Source organism: Cardiocondyla obscurior, linkage group LG06 (genome assembly GCF_019399895.1).
Source record: "Cardiocondyla obscurior isolate alpha-2009 linkage group LG06, Cobs3.1, whole genome shotgun sequence".
Lineage (NCBI taxonomy): Eukaryota > Metazoa > Arthropoda > Insecta > Hymenoptera > Formicidae > Cardiocondyla > Cardiocondyla obscurior.
This window is the reverse complement of record NC_091869.1, coordinates 8801962-8824164: the sequence shown is the minus strand read 5'-3', so window position 1 is coordinate 8824164 and position 22203 is coordinate 8801962. Positions and strand designations below refer to the sequence as shown.

General features: G+C 42.6%; 2 protein-coding genes across 3 annotated transcripts; one reads left to right on the top strand and one right to left on the bottom strand.

Moving 5' to 3' along the window:
• The first annotated feature begins 818 nt into the window (after positions 1-818).
• LOC139103608 (brain-specific serine protease 4) lies at positions 819-7464 on the top strand. The gene is made up of 9 exons (XM_070658454.1): positions 819-1661; positions 2547-2591; positions 3689-3940; positions 5693-5781; positions 5859-5944; positions 6060-6197; positions 6286-6422; positions 6564-6721; positions 6847-7464. The coding sequence occupies exons 1-9, from the start codon at positions 1187-1189 to the stop codon at positions 7003-7005; spliced, it is 1539 nt and encodes a 512-aa protein (XP_070514555.1). The 5' UTR covers positions 819-1186; the 3' UTR covers positions 7006-7464.
• A 159-nt stretch (positions 7465-7623) lies between these two features.
• Anne (anne boleyn) lies at positions 7624-21459 on the bottom strand. Of its 2 annotated transcripts, none has more exons than XM_070658449.1 (11): positions 21279-21459; positions 15044-15128; positions 14723-14950; positions 14512-14636; positions 14267-14423; positions 13979-14183; positions 13555-13893; positions 12514-13468; positions 11829-12348; positions 11524-11705; positions 7624-10811 (listed from the first exon to the last, which is right to left on the bottom strand). In XM_070658449.1, the coding sequence occupies exons 1-11, from the start codon at positions 21292-21294 to the stop codon at positions 9382-9384; spliced, it is 4242 nt and encodes a 1413-aa protein (XP_070514550.1). In that variant the 5' UTR covers positions 21295-21459; the 3' UTR covers positions 7624-9381. The 2 variants fall into 2 exon arrangements, with proteins under 2 accessions (XP_070514550.1, XP_070514549.1); XM_070658448.1 differs by lacking the exon at positions 21279-21459 and adding an exon at positions 15553-18081.
• Between the last annotated feature and the right edge of the window lie 744 nt (positions 21460-22203).

Below are 22203 nucleotides of genomic sequence, written 5' to 3'. Positions count from 1 at the left end.
GGCAAGGCCGTTCGCCAAGATTATTTAACGAACAATTATAATCCCCCTTAATATTGTTTTCTTTTTTCGTATATTTAACTCTCGTATATTCAACACTTGGAAATTTTAAAGAAAGTGATTTCTGATTTTACAGACAATTTACGGTGAATTTATAAAAAATTTTATTTTAATCTTATTTATTAAATACTCCGCTTAATTAATTCATTTATTTATTTATTAATGTAGTTTTATTTTGTAAAAAGATTCGCACGTTAATGGTTTAATTATGTAAGGCTAAAATCGGAGACTCACGGGTTGCGAATGAGGAAGCCTCGGTGAAGCTTTACTAACGCATCGTTTTCTCTCGCTAATGCCGCTCGTGGGCGATAATTTCTTTCGACAGAGACGTTGGTGAATTTAAGCACGTTCGGTGAATCTTTCTCATGTATAAATGCCATGATCTTCGGTTCCGGGTGAACCTCTTTACTTTCACTCGTTACGGAGGATCGTGACGCAAACTGGATTTCGTCCCCGTCCTACCAAGAAGAATTCACGGGCCACGCGGAAGTTCTTTTCCATTTAGCTTCGTTTGTATCCAAGATGTTGTCTCACACAAAGTCTTCCTACGCCGAATGAGTAGAAATAAAAATAGCCGCTGAACGTCATTTAAATTTTCTAAGCAGAAATGTAAATTCCTACGACGCTTCTTTTTTCTTTTATTTTTTTTTCTTTTTTTATCGCTTCGTAAACGAGAGCAGTGATCGTGAACGATTCCCTGCCAAAAGAAAGTTCTTCGATTTACCGCAAAACCACTACCAATAATTGTGGGTACGAGTGGTATTCCCCGATGTCGGACTCAGAATCTTCGACGATTCCACTTGGCCGCGAGTTCCGAACGATGCGCATTTCCTTTCGCTAGGAATCAGTTCTAATATGGCGCCCGATGATGATTAACGACTCGTGAAACTCGAAGAGAAAATTCCTCGATCTAGAATCTGAATTAAGTAGCGGCGGAATGTTTAAGATGCAAGCACCTATAAATCCTAGAAATCTCACTCAGACGTGCCTTCGTCCATTTAAAAATCTGATACGTCAACGACATAGAATCTTTCGATAAATAATAACACATATAACGCATTCTGTATATTTCTTTTTATTTCGACGTTGTATTCAGTCTAGAATAACAATTTCTAATCCCAGTAAAACGATGGGTGCATCGAGGCCGCACCACTGGCTTTTCGCTGCAGTCGTCCTGAGTCTCTTCTCGAACTTGATGGCGGGCGAGGTGCAGCGCTTCGCGAACTCCGACCTCTCGACCGTCGACGTCTTAAGAGACGAGGCCAATCGCACCGGCGCCCTGGCGATACGCCGACGGCGATATGTACGGTTTCCAACTGGGTCCGCTTATCTCTTCGAGGCCGGCCCTATGCCGCACGGCCGCAATTTCGGGGCGCATCCAGCCGCGCGTCTCGTCCCGCAGGTACAGCTCCCAGGCTCGTGGAGACAGCACAAGTCCCTCTGGAGAAGTCCGGCTGTCGCCGACTACAATAGGCCGGTGATGTCCCACCGGACGCCGCGGCTGATATTCCGCGACAACGATTTTCTGCCGCCAGTCGGAAATGGCGCGGCCTCCTTTTTCCAGCAATCCAACCAGCTGCCGGACTTCGAGGATGACATCAGAGGTAAGAGGCCTTTTTTTATTTTTATTTTTTTTCGGGATAGAATAATTTAGTAATATTTTAACGTCTATTTCATATATTCGAGACCTACTTTTTATTTACAAATGTTGGGACATTTTTTATTGTACCTTTTATATTTATTATAATTTATTAGATGATAAACTATAAATCGTGGATGTCTAATATTTGAAGGGTAGTCGCATGCTCGTTAAATGTACATTCTCGGTGTTTTAAATGCAGTATTAGAAATGATGTGTTGAACACGTATATTACTTGAACGCACCGCGATATTTTATACGGGTCTACGTTTAGTGCCGTTCGTTATTCTTTGAGTGCATAATAAACACTTTTCCCTTTTACTTTCTTCCTTTTCTTCGCGCGCTCGCGTAATCCCGTTATTCCTGTAATTCGATTCGCTCTGCAAATGGCGCTTCATTGGCGAGGTGCTTAGAGAAGCGTGCAAATGATGTACTATCTGGGACTTTCGAAGCATTTCAATTGTAAACGAACCGACACTTATCTCCGGTGCGATCGAGTGAACTGGCTCGTGAGCATATAAACGCGCTAGATGTGTAATGCCGGTGCAGCAAACTGTGACAATTACTAACTCACGATTACAGAGTGCCCGTACTTATAAGAATATCAGATATTTTTTTAATCCCAAAGCTGTAAAAATGAAGATAATTAATTTTTGCAGCAATATTTTATTTTAATTTTTTTTAAATTCTAATTTTAATTACTTTGTTTCTTAAACAAATCCCGCGCGAACTTTTTATGCGTTTTTAAATCAAACAAAACGGCTTGTTCTTTTCGCAGGAAGCGGATCCTTTTCCTGTTTCGCAATTACGCCGCTTTTTTTTTCAAAATGGCACCTTATTTTTATTTCAGACCTCCGGAAGCAGACGCCGGACGACTATCCCAGATTGGAAACAGGTACGTGAGCATCTGCTGGTGGAAATCACGAAACTCGATTCCGGCCGTGACGATCTTACTTGTGGAAATCTCCGATTCCGTCCAAGTTCGCAATTTCTGCTTGCTTGCTCGGTCCGCTCGATCGCCTCGGTGACTTCGGCCTTTCGCGTAAACTCGTAAAAATTGGACGGTTAGTCGCGCAATGTCCCACTTCTTAATGGTGCGCGAAACTTATTTCCATTACAGTCGACGACTTCCGTCGTGGTCCAAGACGCGGAAATCGTTACGACATCGTCGACGTCGCGCTTTGCCGCCGGACGGTAGATCGTTGTCACGCTGAACTGGTACGAGGTCCTTTTACGATTGCCCAAATGTTTTTATAGAAAGTCCGTTGCCGGAGAAACACAGTTGATAATGTTATTATTCTTTTTTTTCTTTTTTTTTTTTCTTTCCGCAGCTCCGTACTTACCTTGAACAATTTTATCCTGACAAATTTCAGCAAGATTGATTTAATCTTTTTGTTCTTTAATATTTTAATTTTTAATACGATTCTACTATTTTTAATATTTTAAATACAAATTATAAATATCGTGTAAATTAAATTGCAGAAAAATATAACGATCTTGTTGAAACAAATATATTTATATATATAATTTTAATTTAATTAAAAATATAGCGTTTGATTGAAGTAAAGATCAGACGTGAATTTTTATTCGCGGCTGTTTTGTCTTTCGAAGTTAGACTTGGAGTAATCGGCGAAGTATGAGCGGCGACGCGCCTCCTTTTTTTTTTTTTTATTATTGACTAATAATTGCATTGACCATCGATAATATAATTTAAGTACATATGTAATAATTTTTTTTTTAATTTTTACTGATATAAAAGGATTGTGAGAGTAGCCGTTCCTGTTTTCGGCAACACGTTGCCGTGTAGATCGCGATTAGATTTCAAGCTCAGATAGGAAGCGCAACGACGCCTTTCCGCGAGGTTGTTCGCGAGGTTTTCCGCTTTCGGGCGAATTAGAAATGCGGCCCGCAATCAATAGCTCGACAGTCGCCCAGGAGGAATCGCGTAACTAGAACAGCCGGGAGAAACAAGAGTTTCCCTATTTTCCGCAGAGACGCGCCAACAAAAAAGGCCGCTGTGGAAAGGCGACGATACATTGTGCGCGGACGGACGGAGCTGCGAATTTTTTCTAATGTGCTGGATGACTGCTGGCCTATTGGACGGCAGCTGCGGCGGCATTATGTACGCGTGTTGTCAGAGGAAAGACCCTAAAGCTCTCACTGATTATAACCTGATCGATTCGCCTAGAGATCAATCTCGGCCGCTCCCGCTGGATTCGTACACGGAGACCGCCAGCGACGATCGTAAGTCCTTCCTTCGAAAAGCATGCCGTCCGTACTCTAGCACCGCACTCGAATGCATGAGATTTGGTCCCGTGTCTTGAATTTTTTTTTCTTTTTTTTTCTCCTCCTTCTTTTCTTTTTTTTTCTTTTTGCCTCATTTACAATTTCCTGTAAATTGTCTTTCGTCGACTATATCACGACCCCGCGCACCTCGTACTCCAAGCACGTGCTCCGACTTCTTCTTTTTCACGTCGTTCGCCTTGAGAAATTGCCGTTTCCTCGTTTCCCAGTTATCGCCTCGAATCTTTTCTTCCTTCTAACATTATAGTTTTTTTTTTCTTTCTTTTTTTTTTCTTTCTTTTTTTTCTTTGACATACGCGCGTTTTAAAGTCTTTTCCGTTCTCGATTTGCATGCACGGTGAAACAATCGAAGCATGTTGAATAAAGTCGCATGAGCTGTCATCTTTCCGTGCATGTTCGCCCAGAGATTATTGTTATTAATATTGTATTACAACGTTGGGTTTTCTGCACAGTTATCCATCTGAATTTTCCTAAACGCCTAATTAGCGATTACAAATGGTCGTCTCCTTGATCTCGGTTCTTTTTTCTTTCATCTTTTTCGTCGCAGAATGAATACGGTTTTGTTAATTAAAAATCAAGTGTCTGCTCGAAAGGATAAGTATCTTGCTGATTTGATGAATAAAAAAAGGTACGTGATAGAAATCGTAGGTCAGTTTTTAGGGGTAATATAAATTATTTAGATTGATAGAAAGTACAGCAGACGAATGTAGATATCATAACAGCTGTCGTCGTTTGCGGATTAATTTTCTAAAGAGTGAAACGTGTTAATTTTTTTTTCTTTTTTTCCCAGCATCGCCATTAGCTCACGAAACTCAAGCGATTTTTTTCTGCTCCGTCTATTTCTCATAATCTATATGCTTTACTACAATCGTTTTCACTACGGCCGTTTCTTAGGAGGGATCAGTTTACACAAAACGATGCACTAATAAGCGCATGAATTTGTCTGCAACTAATTAAATAATTAAAGGGACATATATTTACAATTTTTATTAGCAGTTTTCATTCAAGGGCTATTTGTTGGAAAATAATTTTTATCCGCTGGACGACATTCGAGTAAGTGAACCGGTGTAATACTAGGAGTTAATCGATCGCCGTGGTAATTGCTCGCTTACGCAACGCAGGCCAGGCTCCGGCGTTGAAATCGGACAGAAGAAGCTATTAAAGTTTCATCGTATTACTCCAAGTCCAATTTCGGCAAGAGAAGAACGGGGAAGAAATGGGGTTTTTTTTTTTTTTTCCTTTTTTTCCTTTTTTTTTTCTTTTTTTTTCTTTTTTCGCCGGCTACTGCACGTCTCACTGTACAACGCGCGGTTCAACGTCTAACGTCGTCGATCGTTATGGAACTGCGTTTAAGCGTCGTTATTGCGCTTAATCGTAGGTTGCGGCACAGTTTGGACCGCCAGACATCTCGCGCGTACAGAATAATTCAGGAGTCGCCTTACTCGTCGCTCCCTTTCGCGGTTAACGCCACTTCGCGTACACGAGTAATACTTTAATTAATATCTACGAGGGCTCTGCCGCTTCTGCGGAATTAATTTACCTCACGCCTGCCGTTCTATTTCAGAACAGGAAAAATTTGGCAACCTCTAGCGCAACTACGTTACGCCAAATAATTAGGCCCCGACCGGCCACGCTTTAATTATAACGGCGACACTTTAATTGCACGCGAATCCAGGCAATTGCGTTTTACAGGTTGCGGCATACCGGTCGTCTCGAAACAGATCGCGCAGAGGAGGATCGTCGGCGGCGACGACGCCGGCTTCGGCAGCTTTCCGTGGCAGGTCAGGCACGATAATAAAGCGAGACCCGTCAGTGCGGGTTTCCAGCATGTCGTTAACGCCATATCTTGTCTTAATAGGCTTACATACGGATCGGCTCTAGCAGATGCGGCGGTACTTTGGTCAATCGGTTTCACGTTGTCACCGCTGGACACTGCGTTGCAAAGTGAGTGAGAAATAAATTTGTCTAACGCCCACGTTATCGAATATTAAATATAAGTATAAAATGGAGTATTAATTTCAGTCGATTATTTTAATTGATTAAATTTCTCGTACGTTAGAGCGTCGGCGCGACAAGTCCAAGTTACTCTCGGCGATTACGTGGTTAATTCCGCGAGTGAATCTTTGCCGGCTTATACTTTTGGAGTACGGGAAATCAGAGTACATCCTTACTTCAAATTTACACCGCAGGCGGACAGGTGCGTCTTGCGCGTTTTTTTTATATAATTTATTTAAAGAACGTTAATTTCTCGAGTGCGATTTTACGTGTTTTATTTCATTTATTAGATTCGACGTGGCTGTGCTTCGTTTGGACCGTCCGGTTCATTACATGCCTCATATAGCTCCCATATGTCTGCCAGAGAAAAACGAAGATTTTCTGGGGCAATATGGTTGGGCTGCAGGGTGGGGTGCTTTACAAGCAGGTAGCCTTTTAAAAATTGCTTTAAAAGAAAAAGTTATCTTACGTTTAACGATAATTTCAATTACACTCAATTCTGCTTTACTTTAATATTACATTAAAAATGATGAAAATTAATTGAAATATTGCTATTTTATTTTTTTAGGTTCTAGGTTGCGACCTAAGACGCTGCAGGCTGTAGACGTGCCCGTGATTGATAATCGCCTCTGTGAGCGATGGCATCGGTCCAATGGCATTAACGTCGTCATTTATGACGAGATGATGTGCGCCGGTTACCGTAGCGGCGGTAAGGATTCGTGTCAGGTAAGCGGGTTTCGTCATCATGGGTGCGTACTGTTTGAACGATGAGTCGGTTCGCGATTTCCTTTTTCTTCTTCCTCCTGTCCCGGCGCGCTTTTCCTCGGGAATACTAATTATTTAATTATCAGGGCGACAGCGGTGGTCCATTGATGCTGGAGAAAACTGGCCGGTGGTACCTTATCGGTATCGTTTCCGCGGGTTATTCCTGCGCCCAGCCAGGTCAACCGGGAATCTATCATCGCGTGGCGAAAACCGTCGACTGGATAACGTACGTTATAAATTCGTAGCGCGTCCCCGACTGCGGAAGGATCGCTCTCAGGAGGATCCTTCCGAGCCGTGAACTTTGCATGACACAACGTTCGGATATCTTTCGGGTTTTGAGAATGGATTTCCAACGTCGTAATCACGATCAGAAAGGCGATTTGACGCGAGGGCAAGGAGTGTTTAACGAGATGATAAATTTAAGATGACTTTTAAAGAGCCGAGCCACGTGTAACGGAATTAAAGCCATTTTACAATACTTTACGGGAATGTTGCAGTGATTGAAAACAATTTGAAATCCATTTCTTTTTTTTAAGCGTAATAATTTTGTATTTTTACCGATATTGTTTCACGAACGAATAAATAATTGACGTTCCCTGATAAGTATAATACGATATAAGTATTTCTATTGACACTAGCGGGTGGCGCAAGTGTGTTGTAATTATAACGATGTGAATGTATTGTAAATTAAGCATGTATGATATACGTATGAATTTGTGCTTAATAAATATTTTGTTTTTGATTTTACATTTTTCCTCTTGCACTTTTGCAGCAATACACTACTTGCCTTACTTATATTTTATTCTTTTGACTTTAATTAATTTTATTACAGCAAAAATAACCCAAGGAAATTGATGAGCAGGTTACATTAAAAACATATTTTATTTCACAGTTGCTACTTTTCAACACGAACACTATAGCATTGCAGAATGAAACCAACGCAATTAAGTATCTTATATATGCGCATATCCAGTAAGTACATGTTTTATTATCCTGATGCAATAATTTAACGATACGTAGTTGGCTTCAAACGACGATAATTCGTAGTTTATCGATATTGATTTAGCCAGTTTTATATAATAACGTCGTATGTTTAAGATAATTTCATTATTTAATACAATACGCTTAATTATGCATTTTGTTCCGAACCATCAAGCCCTTCGCACAACGTCATCTCTCAAATTTAAGTCGAATTCTTCAATGGAATGACTCTCGAGATGAATTTAACGATAGCGGCAACGAATTAATTCCTATCTGTATTCATTGATCCGCGATCGTTATTTCTTAAATCTTGGCATAAAATGCAATGCGTGCCTATAAGTGGACAATAAATTATTTATGTACATTTATGCGGCTCGAACAAATACGAACAAAACTCGGAGACATAGAAATGCATCGGAAAATAAATTAAGTGCTCGGGGAAAAGCGGCCAAGGTAGTTAATTTCCGTTAATAATATTAACTTTCGTATTAGTATAACGCACATATTTCGTAGAATTATTAAGTTGCAACTTAGCTTAAATTTAGCCAAGCTTAGAAAATACTTAATTAAATATTTCTTTTTTTTTTTTTATTTGAATCGCAGTGAAAAAGTTATTATCACGCAGATTTGTTTTCAAAGTTCATTCTAAGATCCTGCAGCAAGTGCGCGGGATCAGCTACACTCCATTTAAAATGTAATTAACTATTTAAAACATAGTACACTGCGCTCTATCCAGAGGATTCTCTCCTTCGTGTAATGTACAATATACAGTTCACACTTCTCACTTGCAGAGATAAATAACAATAATACTTTTCCGCTTCCGGTTACTAATAAGACGAGGGGGGGGAGGAAGAGGACTAGGGGATGCGGGGGAAATGGGTCAAAAGGGACCCTGGCCTGAGTCGAAATATAAATAAATCTAAGTTAGAAAGCGACTTACAATAAAAAAAAAATTAAATAATTATTAAAAATTTTACATTAATAAATGTAATAAATTATACGTAAATATGCAATATGTGTAATATGCGAAACAATTACACATTAAATATTAATTACTTCTAAATGAAAGAAGAGTTGTTTTGAAGAAAGAAAAAAAATTAAAAAAAAAAAGAAATAATCGTAATAAAATAATCTAGTCTAATTAAATAGCTAGAGATCGCAAGTAATGACTAAACAGCTTTAATGCTGTTCTAATATCGGGTTTATTCTTAAACATCTTAAGTAACATTAATCAAGTCGTCTATACCATTACTGACTAAATACACCGACTCAGAATTCGATTGATCGCGGAGCTTGAGTCAAATGCCGTTCACTTTTTACATAACACGAATCGTAATCGTGAATCGATATATCAAATACGCATTCTGGCTATCACAAATACCGGATGGAAGGAGAGCTTATCGAAAATCGAGATTACAAGTGCATCGTTAAGCATTCGAAGCGCGAAATCGTCGTGCCGGAGATCCAGGCCTTTCAGATTATGCCTTATATCGATCGCAATTATTTTTACAGACGCCCGAGACGCTTCGATTGAAAACGAAGATACAAATAATGTGTCAAATTAATTAATTCAATTACCTATCGAGATGATTTCACGATACTCAACTACCTCTCGACCGATCTTTCGAGTGCTTCGGATCTCAGGACGGCAGGATATCTAACTCGAGCACGTTTTTGGTCGACGACACTCGATCGTCGCTCTTGTGCACCATGACATCCTTGAAGTCCCGCAGCTTTTGTGGCTGAAGGGTCGCGTTAGGATTTCTGGGTAGCGTGGCAATGGGATTGGTATTGTGATTCATGTAGGGCTTCTCGTAACGATTGATGCCGTTCGCCGATTCCGAATTGTGCCGTCGTTTCACCGTGGCCTCGACGCCCTCGGACTGCTTCGGCGACGAGTCCTTGTCTTCGAAGCGCGGCACCGTCTGCATCGACACCGTGTTTCGACAGTCGTCGAAGAGAGATCTGGGATTGAGAGTGACCTCGCGGGCGGATCCGAAGTGCTTGAAGCCGGCGCAAATCGGCGAGCTGTTCATGAAGCTGGTGTCGGCGGGCAGGCACGGTTCGGTGATCCTCTTCTCGATTTTGATTTCGGTGACGTTCTGGCGGATTAACAAATTCGGGGCCGCTTCTGGCAGCGGCTCTTGGGAGATCGGCGGCCACTTGAGGTCGCGCGCCATGTCGCGCTCGATAGCTAGGAACTTCCGCCGCGATTTGTCCACGTTGTGCCAGCGATAGCGCAGCTTGCCGAACACAAGATATTCCACGAACAGATACTCGACCAGCATCGCGATCACGAAATTTATTATCCCGTAGCCAACCAAAATGAAACGGAATCCAAGATTGCTGGGCAGCACAAGCTCGAACCAATTGGCCAGCCATTCGAAGGGACATATCGCGAGGTACATGGAGAAGAGGCTGAGGAAAACGAAGGAAGTGAGTAGGCCGTAGTTAGTGAAGAGGCTCTTTCTGTACGGCGGCCCTTTGGAGAACGCGAGCGCCAGGATGATGTACTGCATGGAACTCACGATGAAGACCGTGTAATTCTCCAAGCAGCCCACGTCGTCTTTATCCTCGGTCGCGGTCGCGTTGAACGGGACGAACCACGGCATCTGCCGCAGATGCCAGAGACTCGCGTACTGGAAAGTCGCGACGATCAGAAGCTGAGTGATCAGGCTTAGAATTGGCGACGTGCTAATGAGGCTGTTGAGCGGTGCCATTTTCACTAACGGACCCTCGTAGGCCTCGGTGCGACCGAAGAAGAAAGCGAATATGGAAATGATGAAGAGATCGATGTACAGAAACTCGATATCCGTCAAATTCGACTCTATGCTGTAAAGAAGCATCACCGAGATGAACTGAGTGAGCGAGTAGGCAGCCATGTATTTGAAAATGCCGAAGGAGGTCACCAGCGCGGCACGGCCCTCGCGTATCACCGTAAGAACGCAGGAGATGTTGGTTTCGCGGCTGGTGAAGGGTGAAGCAACGGAAGATTCCGTGTCCGACAAAGATATTCCCGTATGAGCCGCCTTTAGCGCGCCGCAATCGTTAGCACCATCTCCCACCATGGCTGTAAAAAAGAAAAAAAAAGAAAGGGTATTTATATATTCATTACTTATAAAAAAAAAAAAATGCATTATCCTGAGTGGAAATTAATTCCCACCGTTGTCTAATAATTAGCCAGCCAATTCGTGGTTCATCTCGTGGCGTGCTAGATAATTATTATTAATTAATAACGAGCTAGAAAAACTAGATATCTGAACGTTTTTCGCCGCGTACTGTTCTACTGCGTGTTCTGACCTACCTAACGCGCGCTCGACTGCCAAATTATCTGATCGCAGGGCTCGACGACCGCCGCGGTAATGTTAGTGCGTGCGTGTGTTGACATCTGGCCGGCGGATTTCGCGTTCCGAGTTCGCAAGGTGGAGGACGCGCGGGCGGCGGACGGCGAGAAGCGGTTTGCACGGCGATTTCGACAGTCGAGCGAGCTTTGCGTAAGGTCAGAACAACAACAGTAAACAAGTGCGCGGAGAAAAAAGTGTATATATCTATCTATTCAGATACATGATCCGCGCTGAACAGTGACGAAACGACCGATGCTAGACGGATTTTGTTTCTTCTTTTTTAGAATGACAACTTTATTTCTTGTACGAAGCTAGTCACTTTTTTAAGAAATATATTTAATCTGCGCAACCTAACCACCAGCTGCAAAATCAGATTAGATAGATAAATTTCCACTCGGGATATTTCGGAGGTGTATGCATTTTTATATTTAAACTCACCAACGTAATATCCTAAGGATTGCAACTCTTGAACTAATTGCTGCTTTTCATCGGGCGACATTCTGGCGAAGATAGCACCGCGAGTAACCACTTTGGGTAGTAGCTCCGGATAATACTGCTTTATTAATGCCCACGTCTTTCCCGTCAATGCAAAGACGTATTTATTTTTCGAGTATTGCACACTGAAATTAAAAAGTAAAATATATTAGTTTTGCGCCGTTTATTAATTTTAATCCCGGGGTAATTTAATAATTAATTAATTGCGCCCCGTCGCGAGGAGCGATAAGAATAAAAAAAACACTTACTCGTCCGATAAATAATTGATATCGTTCTCCAGCTTGGTGTTGCCGAAGGAGCCGCTCTCAACGGTTTCCAAACTAACCACGCTGTTTAAGTCGGTTATTTCGCTGAGATCCGGCTGACCGTTCGGTGAAGCCGGCGACGGCTGGCTATCGCTCTTCGTGAAGTAGATTTGCGGCTTCAGCTGATTCTGCTGGTTCGCCGAAACAGCGATTACCGGCGTATCTGGTTTAACAATATCGCAGTCCCTGGCTACCGAGAGCGCGGTCAACATGTTATCGCCCGTCACCATCACCGTCTTGATGCAAGCAGTATTTAATTCGGCGATTACCGGCGAGGTTTCGGGCTTCAGTCGGTTTTCCATAATTATAAGCGCCAAGAATGTCAAATCAGTCTCGGCAGCTTCGCGATTTATGCGCTGCACTTTTGCATACGGAAGACGATTCAAAGACTTGTGCGCGAGGGCGATTACTCGATATCCTTCGGACGTGTATTCTTGCAGAACGGCCGAAAAATCTGAAGGAACTACAAGAAAGAAAGAGAAAATTATTGTTCGCGTTAATAATATTAAAATAATTAAATCTGATAGCGAAAGAAAGCTGCATTAAATATTACACAACTCAAAAAAAAAAAAAAAAAAAAAAAAAATAAAAATAAAAATAAAAAAAAGAAAGAAAAAAAAAAACTTACTGGATTCTGCTCTTGAGAGACTGAGGATCATTTCCGGACTGCCTTTGCAGTAAAGATCGTAGTGATTAGCGCCCAATGTCCTCGTGATTACGCTCATCCTCTGAAGACTCGATGTGAAGGGAAACTGCCGAACAATGCCCACTTCCAGCCCCTGTTCCCCCAGATCCGTCGCAGAATCGCTGAACGTAGCGTCGTGCAAATTATTGAGAGATATACCATCCATCATATCGGAAGACATAGAATTTTGTCGGCTAAGCGTGCCGTTTAAATCGTTGGGGAGTTTCTTGAGAAGCTTGGAATCTTTCGCCGGCCTGACGATTGTCGGGAAAAGCATGGAGAACTTCGACGTGTCGGATACATCGGGCTCTTCCAGCATCCATCTGGTGGACTCGAACATTTTCAGATCGAGCGGATCTCCCACGAGCTGGTTATCAATTATGGTGATTCCGTGACACGTTACCATACCGATAAGAACCTCTGATAGCGACAGGCTAGCGATATCCTTGACCGGCAGCTGAAACTTCCCGTCCGATACGCTCACCACGCCCCACATGTCCAGGCCATCCTCCGTCAACGTTCCCGTCTTGTCGAAGCAAATGCAGTCAATTGATCCCGACACATTAATTGTTCTTGGACTCGTGCAATATATTTTCTTTTTCTCCAATCTACGTTGCGCTACGAGACGTCCGACGGTCATTGCTGCCGGCAGCGCTGGCGGTACTACGATGGTAATGAGATCCAGCGCTTCTAGAGTGATGTGGCTGCCGTCAACGCCTCTCATAATTTTCGTCACGATGGTATAAATAACGCCCAAGCTGGCTATGCACGCTAACAGTATGACAAATTTGTATGAATCTTGCTCGAACTTGAAATCTACGGGCGGGGGATACATGATGGATCGCACGAGATCTCCTTTACTAGTATTGAAACCTGTTCTGATGACTACTGCCAGTACCTACGTCGTAACACAATTTAAAAAAAAATTTTTAACGTTAAGAGAAAATATTAAAAAAAAAAGAAAAAATAAAAAATAATAATTACCTTCTCGCTGCCGTAGTATCTCGTCTGAATAATTCTGGTACCACAGAAGAGCGTATGCCTGGCGTGTTCTTTGGTATTATATATCACATCGTTAGAAGAAGGAACTGGTGTTTTCGTAACAGGTACAGATTCTCCTGTCAGCATGGATTCGTTGAGGATACAATTGCCAGTCAGCAGTACGGCGTCACATGGCATCACGCATCCGTGAGATGGAATGATTAAAACGTCGCCGGGCACTAAGCGTTCGGTCGGCACGACCGCCGTTTCCCCAGTCGTGCGATCTCGCATAACCGTGGCAACGTCGGACGAATGAACCGTCGAGCGCAAATTATGTTGATTCTAAAAAGAAAAGAAAGACAAAATTAATTCGCCATAATAATCGTAATAAATAATAATTTTGAGAAATAAAAAAAAAATGACTCACTCGTCGCGTCTGGAAAACTGCCATCGCAATGCTGGCGCTTGACATCGCGAGAATGACCATAGCGTAGTAATAATAGTCATCTGCGACCCACAGACAAAAGCTAAATAGCTGGAAGACGTAAAATGGGTTGAGCACTTCGAGGCAGAGTAACGTAAATATGCTCTTCACGGGAATTACGATCTCGTTGTTGCCATAAACGTTGCGCCTATTGACATAAATCGTCCAGTTAATTTACATACAATTGACGCGTTATAATGCCGAAGTGCGCTGAAACGATTCGATTTCTACCTCATGTACTGCTCTTGAAAAGTGAGACCTTGCACTTGATGTAACGTGGATATCAGAACGTCAGTGTCGAGGCCGCGCAATTTCAGAAATTCCGATCTTTCCTGGTCCCAAACGTAAGTCAATTTTTTACAGTTGAAGATGGTTATGGATGGCACCTCTAAATTAAAAAAAAAAAAAATTTAATTATTATAATATTAATCTAATTTGAAACGTACAGATTTTATAAAGTATATCGATTCGCTTACGTTTGAATTGACCCCCGCAAAGATGCACGGATAACATCGGGTGGGTTTCTTTTTCTTCTCTGGTGCTTATTATACTGCCGTCCCATGTTTCATCGATTAGAGATTCCTCTTGACAAGATTTATTACTAAACATTAAAATAATAATTATTAATATTTTTTTTTTTTTTTTAAACATCGAGCGTTTACGGAATAAATTTAAGAAATCACTAACATAACTTCTTGAGCGGTCAGGCTCCGCAATTTTTTCACGTGATAGCTCGTATGCTTCCCTTGAAACTTTTCGATCAGCAAAACGGTTTCCGCCTCCTCCAAAGAGCATTTAATGTGAGTAGCCAGGAGCATGAAATGGGGCACCCAGTGAAATATCAGCCTCAGGAAACCTCCGGTGATAACAATCAGGAACCAGATAATGACGGTCCATACGCGGTTTCGCCTATAACTGTAACGTTAATAAAGCGGAGATTAAAGCAAATTGCGAGATTCACCACCGAGAAAAGTCACCTACAATTATGTGACGCAATGAGCTACGTACCCGTAAATTTCCATCTGGTCCTCTTCGCCGGGATTGATATAATCAACGCCATTCTTCAAATGCAGAAGGCCGTTGGCTCTGGTACCTGAAATAATGTCAGTGTTGTTACGACGCGGTCCCATTCTATATCCGATCGTCCCGAACGTTCGTTCACCAATCACGAATTTCTGTACGACCACGGCGCTTTCTCCGCGACGTTTCGTAATGATTGTTTGCCGTTAATGATGTAGGGCTAAGCGCGTGCAAAACGCGGCGGGCTTCTGACGACAAACGATGCCGCCGGTGGCTTTTATAACTTCGATCTCGTCAAATGACGAGGGGAACAAGAGAGAATGGAAATTGTGCGCTCATCGTCGAGGATAATCGCGATAAAGTAGCGAGGTAGAATGAAACAACGCGCTTATTTAACGTCGCGTAGCATCGGGGACCGCGAGGCGAATTTGCCGGTAAACGGGGAACGCGATAAGTGTTCGAAAGGTACGATCGGTAATTATTTCCTTGTCTCTTACCCTCCAGCAGCTCCGTCTTTTGCTCGCGCTGATGCTCGTTCGCGGTAGTTGCGCTTCGACTACCGAAAACGGTGTAAGCATTTCTGGTGAAGCTCAAATTCAGCTTGTTCGGCGTAGGCGGCATGCTCGCGACTGAGAAGATACACCTTAACCGAAAGGCGACTCGAGGAAATCTGACTAAAATTCTCGTGCAAACGAAATTTTTCTTTTCCCCCCCTTTATGTAAGATTCTTTCTTTTTAAATATTTCACTTTCGATACGGTATCCGTTTTCTAATTTTTTTTCTTTTCTTTTCTTTATCTTCCTTTGTTATCCCGTTCCGAACATAAGCCCAAAGAAAATCAGTAATGGTTAAAGAATTCTTTTTCTTTTTTTTTTTTCTTTTTTCCTTTGTTGCCCGCTGTCTTCACTTGTACGTATTATATTTTAAACTAGCCTTAGTACCTAACGAATTATTTATTGTCCGTATACAGGCGCTCCTCGAGGCTACCTCGGATCGCCCGACGTGAGACAGTTTTGTTAATTACTGTGACTAAAAATTCAGCCGGGATTTTGAAACACGAAGACGATGGATGGGGGAGAGGGAGGGGGGGGGGAGCGGAGGGAGAGTTGCGTGTGCCGATGATCGGTGAGCTACGAGGGTGTGAGAAGGCGCGGATGCCGTTTGAACAATCGCGCTCTTTAGAACGTTCACCCCGTCTGCTACCGACACCGATTGCCCGCCATTTCGGGGTCCCTCTTCAAGGTCCTCGCGGCGGGTCTCGACGGCGCGTTATCCGGCATCTGGCCGGCATCGAGCTGGCACGGGAGATGCGACGACGGCGACGTCCTACGGGCTCTGACAGCCGTCTCGTGTCAGGAGCATAGACCGATTGCGGTCGTCAAAAGTGCGGCAGGATTACGTGGATGCTGATGAGCGAATAGCGGTAGTTGGTGCTATCGCTTCGGGCCTGCCTTCGGTTTTCTGGATTCGTGTCAGTCGCCGGGATCGGTGAGCTTCCGCCAGCCGATTCGCGGCGTGATCGTCGCTCGTTCACCCTCGCTCATACCGCGTTTCAGGTGCACCAGGTCGAAGGCACCCCTATCTGCGGAGCCGCTTCGTAGCGGCCGCGGTTGCGGTAGCGGTGCTAACGTTAGGTCGCAGTAGCAGCTCGTCGCTTTCCCTTGCGTTCCTCCTTTGGCTCTCAAAGACGACGATCCGTGATCTCCGCGACCGCACGCGGCCGCTACACCAGCTCCTGTCGCCTCTCTAATGTGCTCGTGCCTCCCTTGTGCTGCTCGTTGGCGCGATCGCAAATACATTACGGGTTATAGGAGTATCCGGGGTTGCCGTCGGGACGTCTCCAGCGGCAGAAAGATCGTGATAGCTCAAAGTCCTTCACGCGCACACCACGTCAAAGTCTTATTCTCGAGAAATACGAGAATTACAGTTTTTTCTTTCTCCTATTTTTTCCTTTTTTTTATCTTTTTTTTTTATTTCACCGAGTAGATAAGATTACTGGATACACTATGTGCGAGCTTACTTAGAGCATGAGTCCACTTCGCGATCAAATTAATCGATACAAGGTAGAAGTTGCGCGATATTGCGAGAGCTCGTTGCCTTCCTAGTTTCCCCGAAATTTTACAGGTTTATTAATAGATCGCTGATTACGTCGACGATGACGTTTTATTCTCGGCAATAAAAAATATGGCAAACGAAGAGACAACGGGAGAAAATTCTCAACGACGAAGCACCATAAGATTTAAGCACTTTTTTACGAACAACGAATCGTCCTCGCGGATGAACGGCGACGATTTTTCCCTTTCGGTGCGCGATTTTTTCAGATGATCCGCTTAAATTCTTCACTCTCCTCGGGACTTCTAAGTACAGAGAACACGGTGCGATAGTTTGTGTCTAGCATTTTACTCATAGTGCCGGTATAATGTGTCGCCGCTGGTACGCAATGGTACGTCCCGGTTACGATCACCTGCAAATTAGGAAACGGAAAAGAAAACGCCACTCTCCTGCAGGAAATCACTTTGCACGTGGGTGTTTTCTCGGCGCGGCGCTCATTCGTGGTGTTACCACAGTTGAACGCTGCACCCGACAGACGTGCTGTTATCCGTCCTGGACCCTGGGATATCTCTTTCCGACGTGCCGCGTGGAAACGCGAGGCAATTTGCGAAAACGTGCTCGCGCTAAAATGGCGGCGCGGCGCCGTCGTTTCAGAGTTCAGCTCCGAAATCGCCGACTCCGACCGGGACTGGCTGGGCTGCGCGGCAACTCCTCGTGACTCCCCCTGATCACCGTCGTCGACACGCCGAACCGAACGTAGAACGTAGACTTCACCAGAAGGAGCTCGCTCTCATCGCGAGGAACACTGCGTAACACGCGGCTGTGACGGCGCGGCTGGGTTGCCGGGGTTTTATCTGCTCCGGTTCGCGGCCAATCTCTGAACGTGAACGAATCGAATAAAATTGCTTGGCACAGAGACCGACCGAGAGGAAGACTTGCGCCCTGAGTCGCGGTAAACTCGGCTACAGGAACGTGTCTAAATGGGGCGCTTTGTTCAGCCGCGGAGCCTCGGGTTGACTCCGGGTTCAATGCTCCGGGATAGACTGGCTACGCGGCGCCTTCGGTTCCGCGCATCACGAGAAACGCGATCAATCATGGTTTACGGAGGCAAACACTAGATAAGTTTTATCTAGCATTCGCGCTCGTCGCATCGACTTTGACTCCATAGACGAATTAATAAAGCTGTAGTTAAAATCAGTTGCAGCGGATTAGTCCCACAGACGCGTTGCGTTATCAACGACGTTCGTCCGTACTCGTTATCGCTCGAATATCGATCGCCGGGTTTAAAATATTTGGCCTCTATCTCCGCAGGTACATCGCAATTTTTATATCGCTTGAAAAGGTTTGGTAAATCGTTCGAAATCATATTTTCCATTTCAACAAGGCCGTCTGTCGTCTCGTCCGCTTTTCGCGATAAATCAAGAGTCATTTTAATAACGAAATCTAAAATTGGTATATCTTTTCTGCTGTCTGAAGATAAGATTTTAAAATACGACAGCAACGGAATAACACACGCTATTACGTGAATTATTTTCTTTAGAATTGTTGTCCCTCGCTTAAATCATTATCTCCGCTTCATTGAAGAAAAGATGCCTGGAAAATCATCAGGTAGAGCGCTCGTTGCGTTTCCTTTGGTTTTTACTCGCGTGCATCCGTACCTGAGGTACCCCTACCATCAGCTGCTAAACTTATAATGATGACGAACGTCGACAGTCATCGTCGATGCCGACCATGACTCATTTTTTCGCTAGCGCCGGCGCGACCGAGTTTCCTCGTCCGTCGTTCTCGTTAATTACACTTGTGATTTCAGTCGTTACGCTATTTTCCCGCCGTCGTTCGATTTTTCGGCAGGTGGATATTATCTTCATATATTTCTATGTCGTGACGGACGTGTGCTGGCCGAGCGTACCAGCTGTCTTCCACGATTCAGACCTTGCCTCCTCGTTCAGCCCGTTGTCTCCCTCTCGCTCCCTCTTATCCTACGAGATCCCATCGTTAGAATATCGAACGACCAGACCCTCGTGGTCTATACCTTATTTCAGCTAACTCCCCGTCGACTCCAACAGCACGTGCTTTTAATCTTGAGTATTTAAAAATCTGTCCATTCTTTAATCGAGCCGCGCGCGCGTCCATGGCATTTCGGAGTGGCTGTTATTTAAAAAGCATTTGGCAACGTAAATATCATAAAATTCTGATTTAAATGCCCTTTACATTTTAAATCCCATTTGGTAATATTATAATTAATTATATTTTCATCTTTTTTTTTCTTTCTTTATTAGTTTTTTATTTTTAAAATAGCGTTTGAATAAATTATTTTTTAATTATATAACGAAGCTAAAAAATTGTCAACGTTCACCGAAAAATATTTTTATTCGTGAACACGTCGCTTATTTACGGAGAACACAATGCGGGTTTTTCTCAGAGTAAATTTATCTCTCGGCATTTTACTACTTATCTGCAACTAGGATCGCTCTTGTCCGCGTAATAACTCTTTCGCGCTAATTATTATCGTGGCGTTTAACGTTTTTGATAAACAGGCGATTAAATTATGATTAAACAAAATAAGAAGAAAGGATGAACTTTATCGCGGAGTACAATAGATTACAAAACAAGCGAAAGTGAAAGACAAAGACAATTTTCGTCGTAGAAAGGAATTTTTCAAGGCGAATACACTTTTATAAAACGATAACGATTAGCGCGTCTTTTTAATTAAACCGTTAAGAAGAATTACAAGTTTGCCGAATCGAAATACCGAATGAGACATCGTTAGCAATTGAGCAATATTAATTTTGTCTATGCCTTCGCATCTCTAAACGACGCAAAGGTCGAGGACAAAGCTGCTGGCAAAATCTATTGCTTCGTTTTAACTTGGCTAAATTTCAAACAGTTAAACTTAATGATTTTTAAGTAAAGGCCCCGTTTAAATAAATCATATGAGAAATAATAAATATTATTAATATTTTAACTGGTTAGGAAAGCGTTACATAATAAGGCAACCTTAGTTGGCATATTTCAAATTACGTTAAGTCGTGAACAAATTATCTTATTCACAAAAATGCATTCCTTTCTCGTTGTTACGCCATAAACAACTCTAAAATGTGAAATAGAATTACCGGTTATGTAAGATTACAACGTGATTAATGTACGTTCATGCACATGCCGGTCAAATACGAATCTTGCACGACCAGTTAACTTTTTTTTCTTTTGTTAAAGCCTGTTGGTTAAGAAAGAAAATTAAAATAGTAAAAATTATCAAGTCAAATTTTGTAACGATTTTTGTATCATATGAGTTATAAGTTATATACTTAATAAAAAAGAAAAGCTTTTAATCTAAGAAATTTTATTTAAAATTTTATTTTTACATTTACATATTAACTGTTTTTTTTTCTTTTACGACTTTTATAAATTTATTTATAAGGTTTAAATTAGATTTAATTTGTTTGCCTCATAATGTCACGTATTTTAATTTTATTGCTTGGTAAGCGGCTTAAAAGTATTACCTTATCTTTGCAGTTCCTTGCAAAAGTATGACTACAGTATAATTTGCCGCTAAGAGAATTATCGCGTTTCTTTTCTTAAGCCAGTATCTCTTTTTTAAAATCTTGGAGCGCAACCCATTATTACTACTACTTGTGCTGCTTCAGATAATTACTTCAGATAGCGATTAATTAAAATTTGGCCGAAAATTACGCACGAAAAATATTAATAATGTGTATTTCGAATAATTATGTAAAATTAACAATGTTATTACGAAAATGCGACGGCATATACGTTATACTTGTTTATCATCTATTTCCCTCGGTATGCTTCAGTCGTAAGTTTATCATAATATTATCCATATAAGAGACTTGGTGATTATTCGGAACGGCTGTTAAGCAAAATGCGTAAATTACTCGAAAGAATTGTGTAGATTGCGGCAATAAAAAGTTGTACAATTCGAAAGTACGAACGGGTGAAAGTGCTAGTAAGTAATAATTGATGTTACTGAAATGCCAACTGTACGTAATATTAAGGATTCCAAGGCACGGGGCCGATAACCGGACGTGTACTGGTGAACGAAGCGAACGTACGATATAGCGAAACGGTTTGACAAGGATAACGAGACCAATCTTTCATCTCATAAATCACACTTCGGTATCATACTTAAACGAGCGATCATGGAAAGTCTTACCATTCGTTGCGCTCATCTTGGTATCCAACAGTAAGTCGCTGTGAGTTTTCCCGTGGCTCTCGGCGATATGTTTCCTTATAAGACGAGAACTGCTTTTACAATAGCACCGCGTTTACGAAACCGCTTAAACAATTCAACCTGACCGCAAGCGAAGCTACGTGCAGCCTTACAAAAGTAAAAAAATATATAAATTTCTTAATTCACCGATGTCAATCCAGATAATTGATTACAGTTGTCGTCAATGTTAGTTTCTTTACGTTACGTTAACTAACACGCCTCGTATGTCGCGAATTAGAGAATCTTGCTACTTGGCAGTGGTCGTAGAAAAAAGTTAAAGGAGTCGCGGCGTGGTTTACCGAACTGAACAATTGAGTTTACCGTCACCGCGTGGAAAACAAGCCGCGGCTGATAACGCGCGAGCGTTTCTCGATCGCGATCTCGCTGTCGCGCGATCGAGAAAACGACGACGGTGCGCGACGGCGCATCGAACGATACTGTGCTCTTGCCGATGTACGACGCCGCTGCGATCGTTCTCTTTCCATCGGACCAGATAGTGCCACCGCCACCATCGCCCGAAAGGCGTCTTTTCTTATCATTACGAGGCATACGCTCGCCAGCCAATTTGTCAGTGATCTAAATCAGCGGTGCACGATAGCGGCGAAATAAACTTTTCGAAAATTGCGTCTGGCCGTAAAAATCCTTCGCGGCTTAAAGTCGGTTGAATGTCGATCGCCACGCGCACGTATTAAAGATAATTTATTGCATAATCCGTTAAAGATAGCGGCGGTTCAAATAACAAAGCTTAGAAACGTTTGCGATCCCGATCTAAGGTTGATATCGCGATCAAGATCTCCGTTGCCGTGGCTGAGATTATCAATGAACGGTTGGATTTATCAGGAATGAAACGGTTATCTCAGTTGATCAA

Bases quoted from the DNA above. Each gene is read 5' to 3' on its own strand.
- LOC139103608 (XM_070658454.1), top strand. From the start codon at position 1,187: ATGGGTGCATCGAGGCCGCACCACTGGCTTTTCGCTGCAGTCGTCCTG. The intron at 6,423-6,563 runs GTAGCCTTTTAA...TTATTTTTTTAG, and splicing joins GTGGGGTGCTTTACAAGCAG to GTTCTAGGTTGCGACCTAAG. The intron at 6,722-6,846 runs GTAAGCGGGTTT...TTTAATTATCAG, and splicing joins GCGGTAAGGATTCGTGTCAG to GGCGACAGCGGTGGTCCATT.
- Anne (XM_070658448.1), bottom strand. From the start codon at position 15,676: ATGCCGCCTACGCCGAACAAGCTGAATTTGAGCTTCACCAGAAATGCT. The intron at 14,951-15,043 runs GTACGTAGCTCA...TTAACGTTACAG, and splicing joins GACCAGATGGAAATTTACGG to TTATAGGCGAAACCGCGTAT. The intron at 14,637-14,722 runs GTTAGTGATTTC...TTTAATGTTTAG, and splicing joins CTGACCGCTCAAGAAGTTAT to TAATAAATCTTGTCAAGAGG.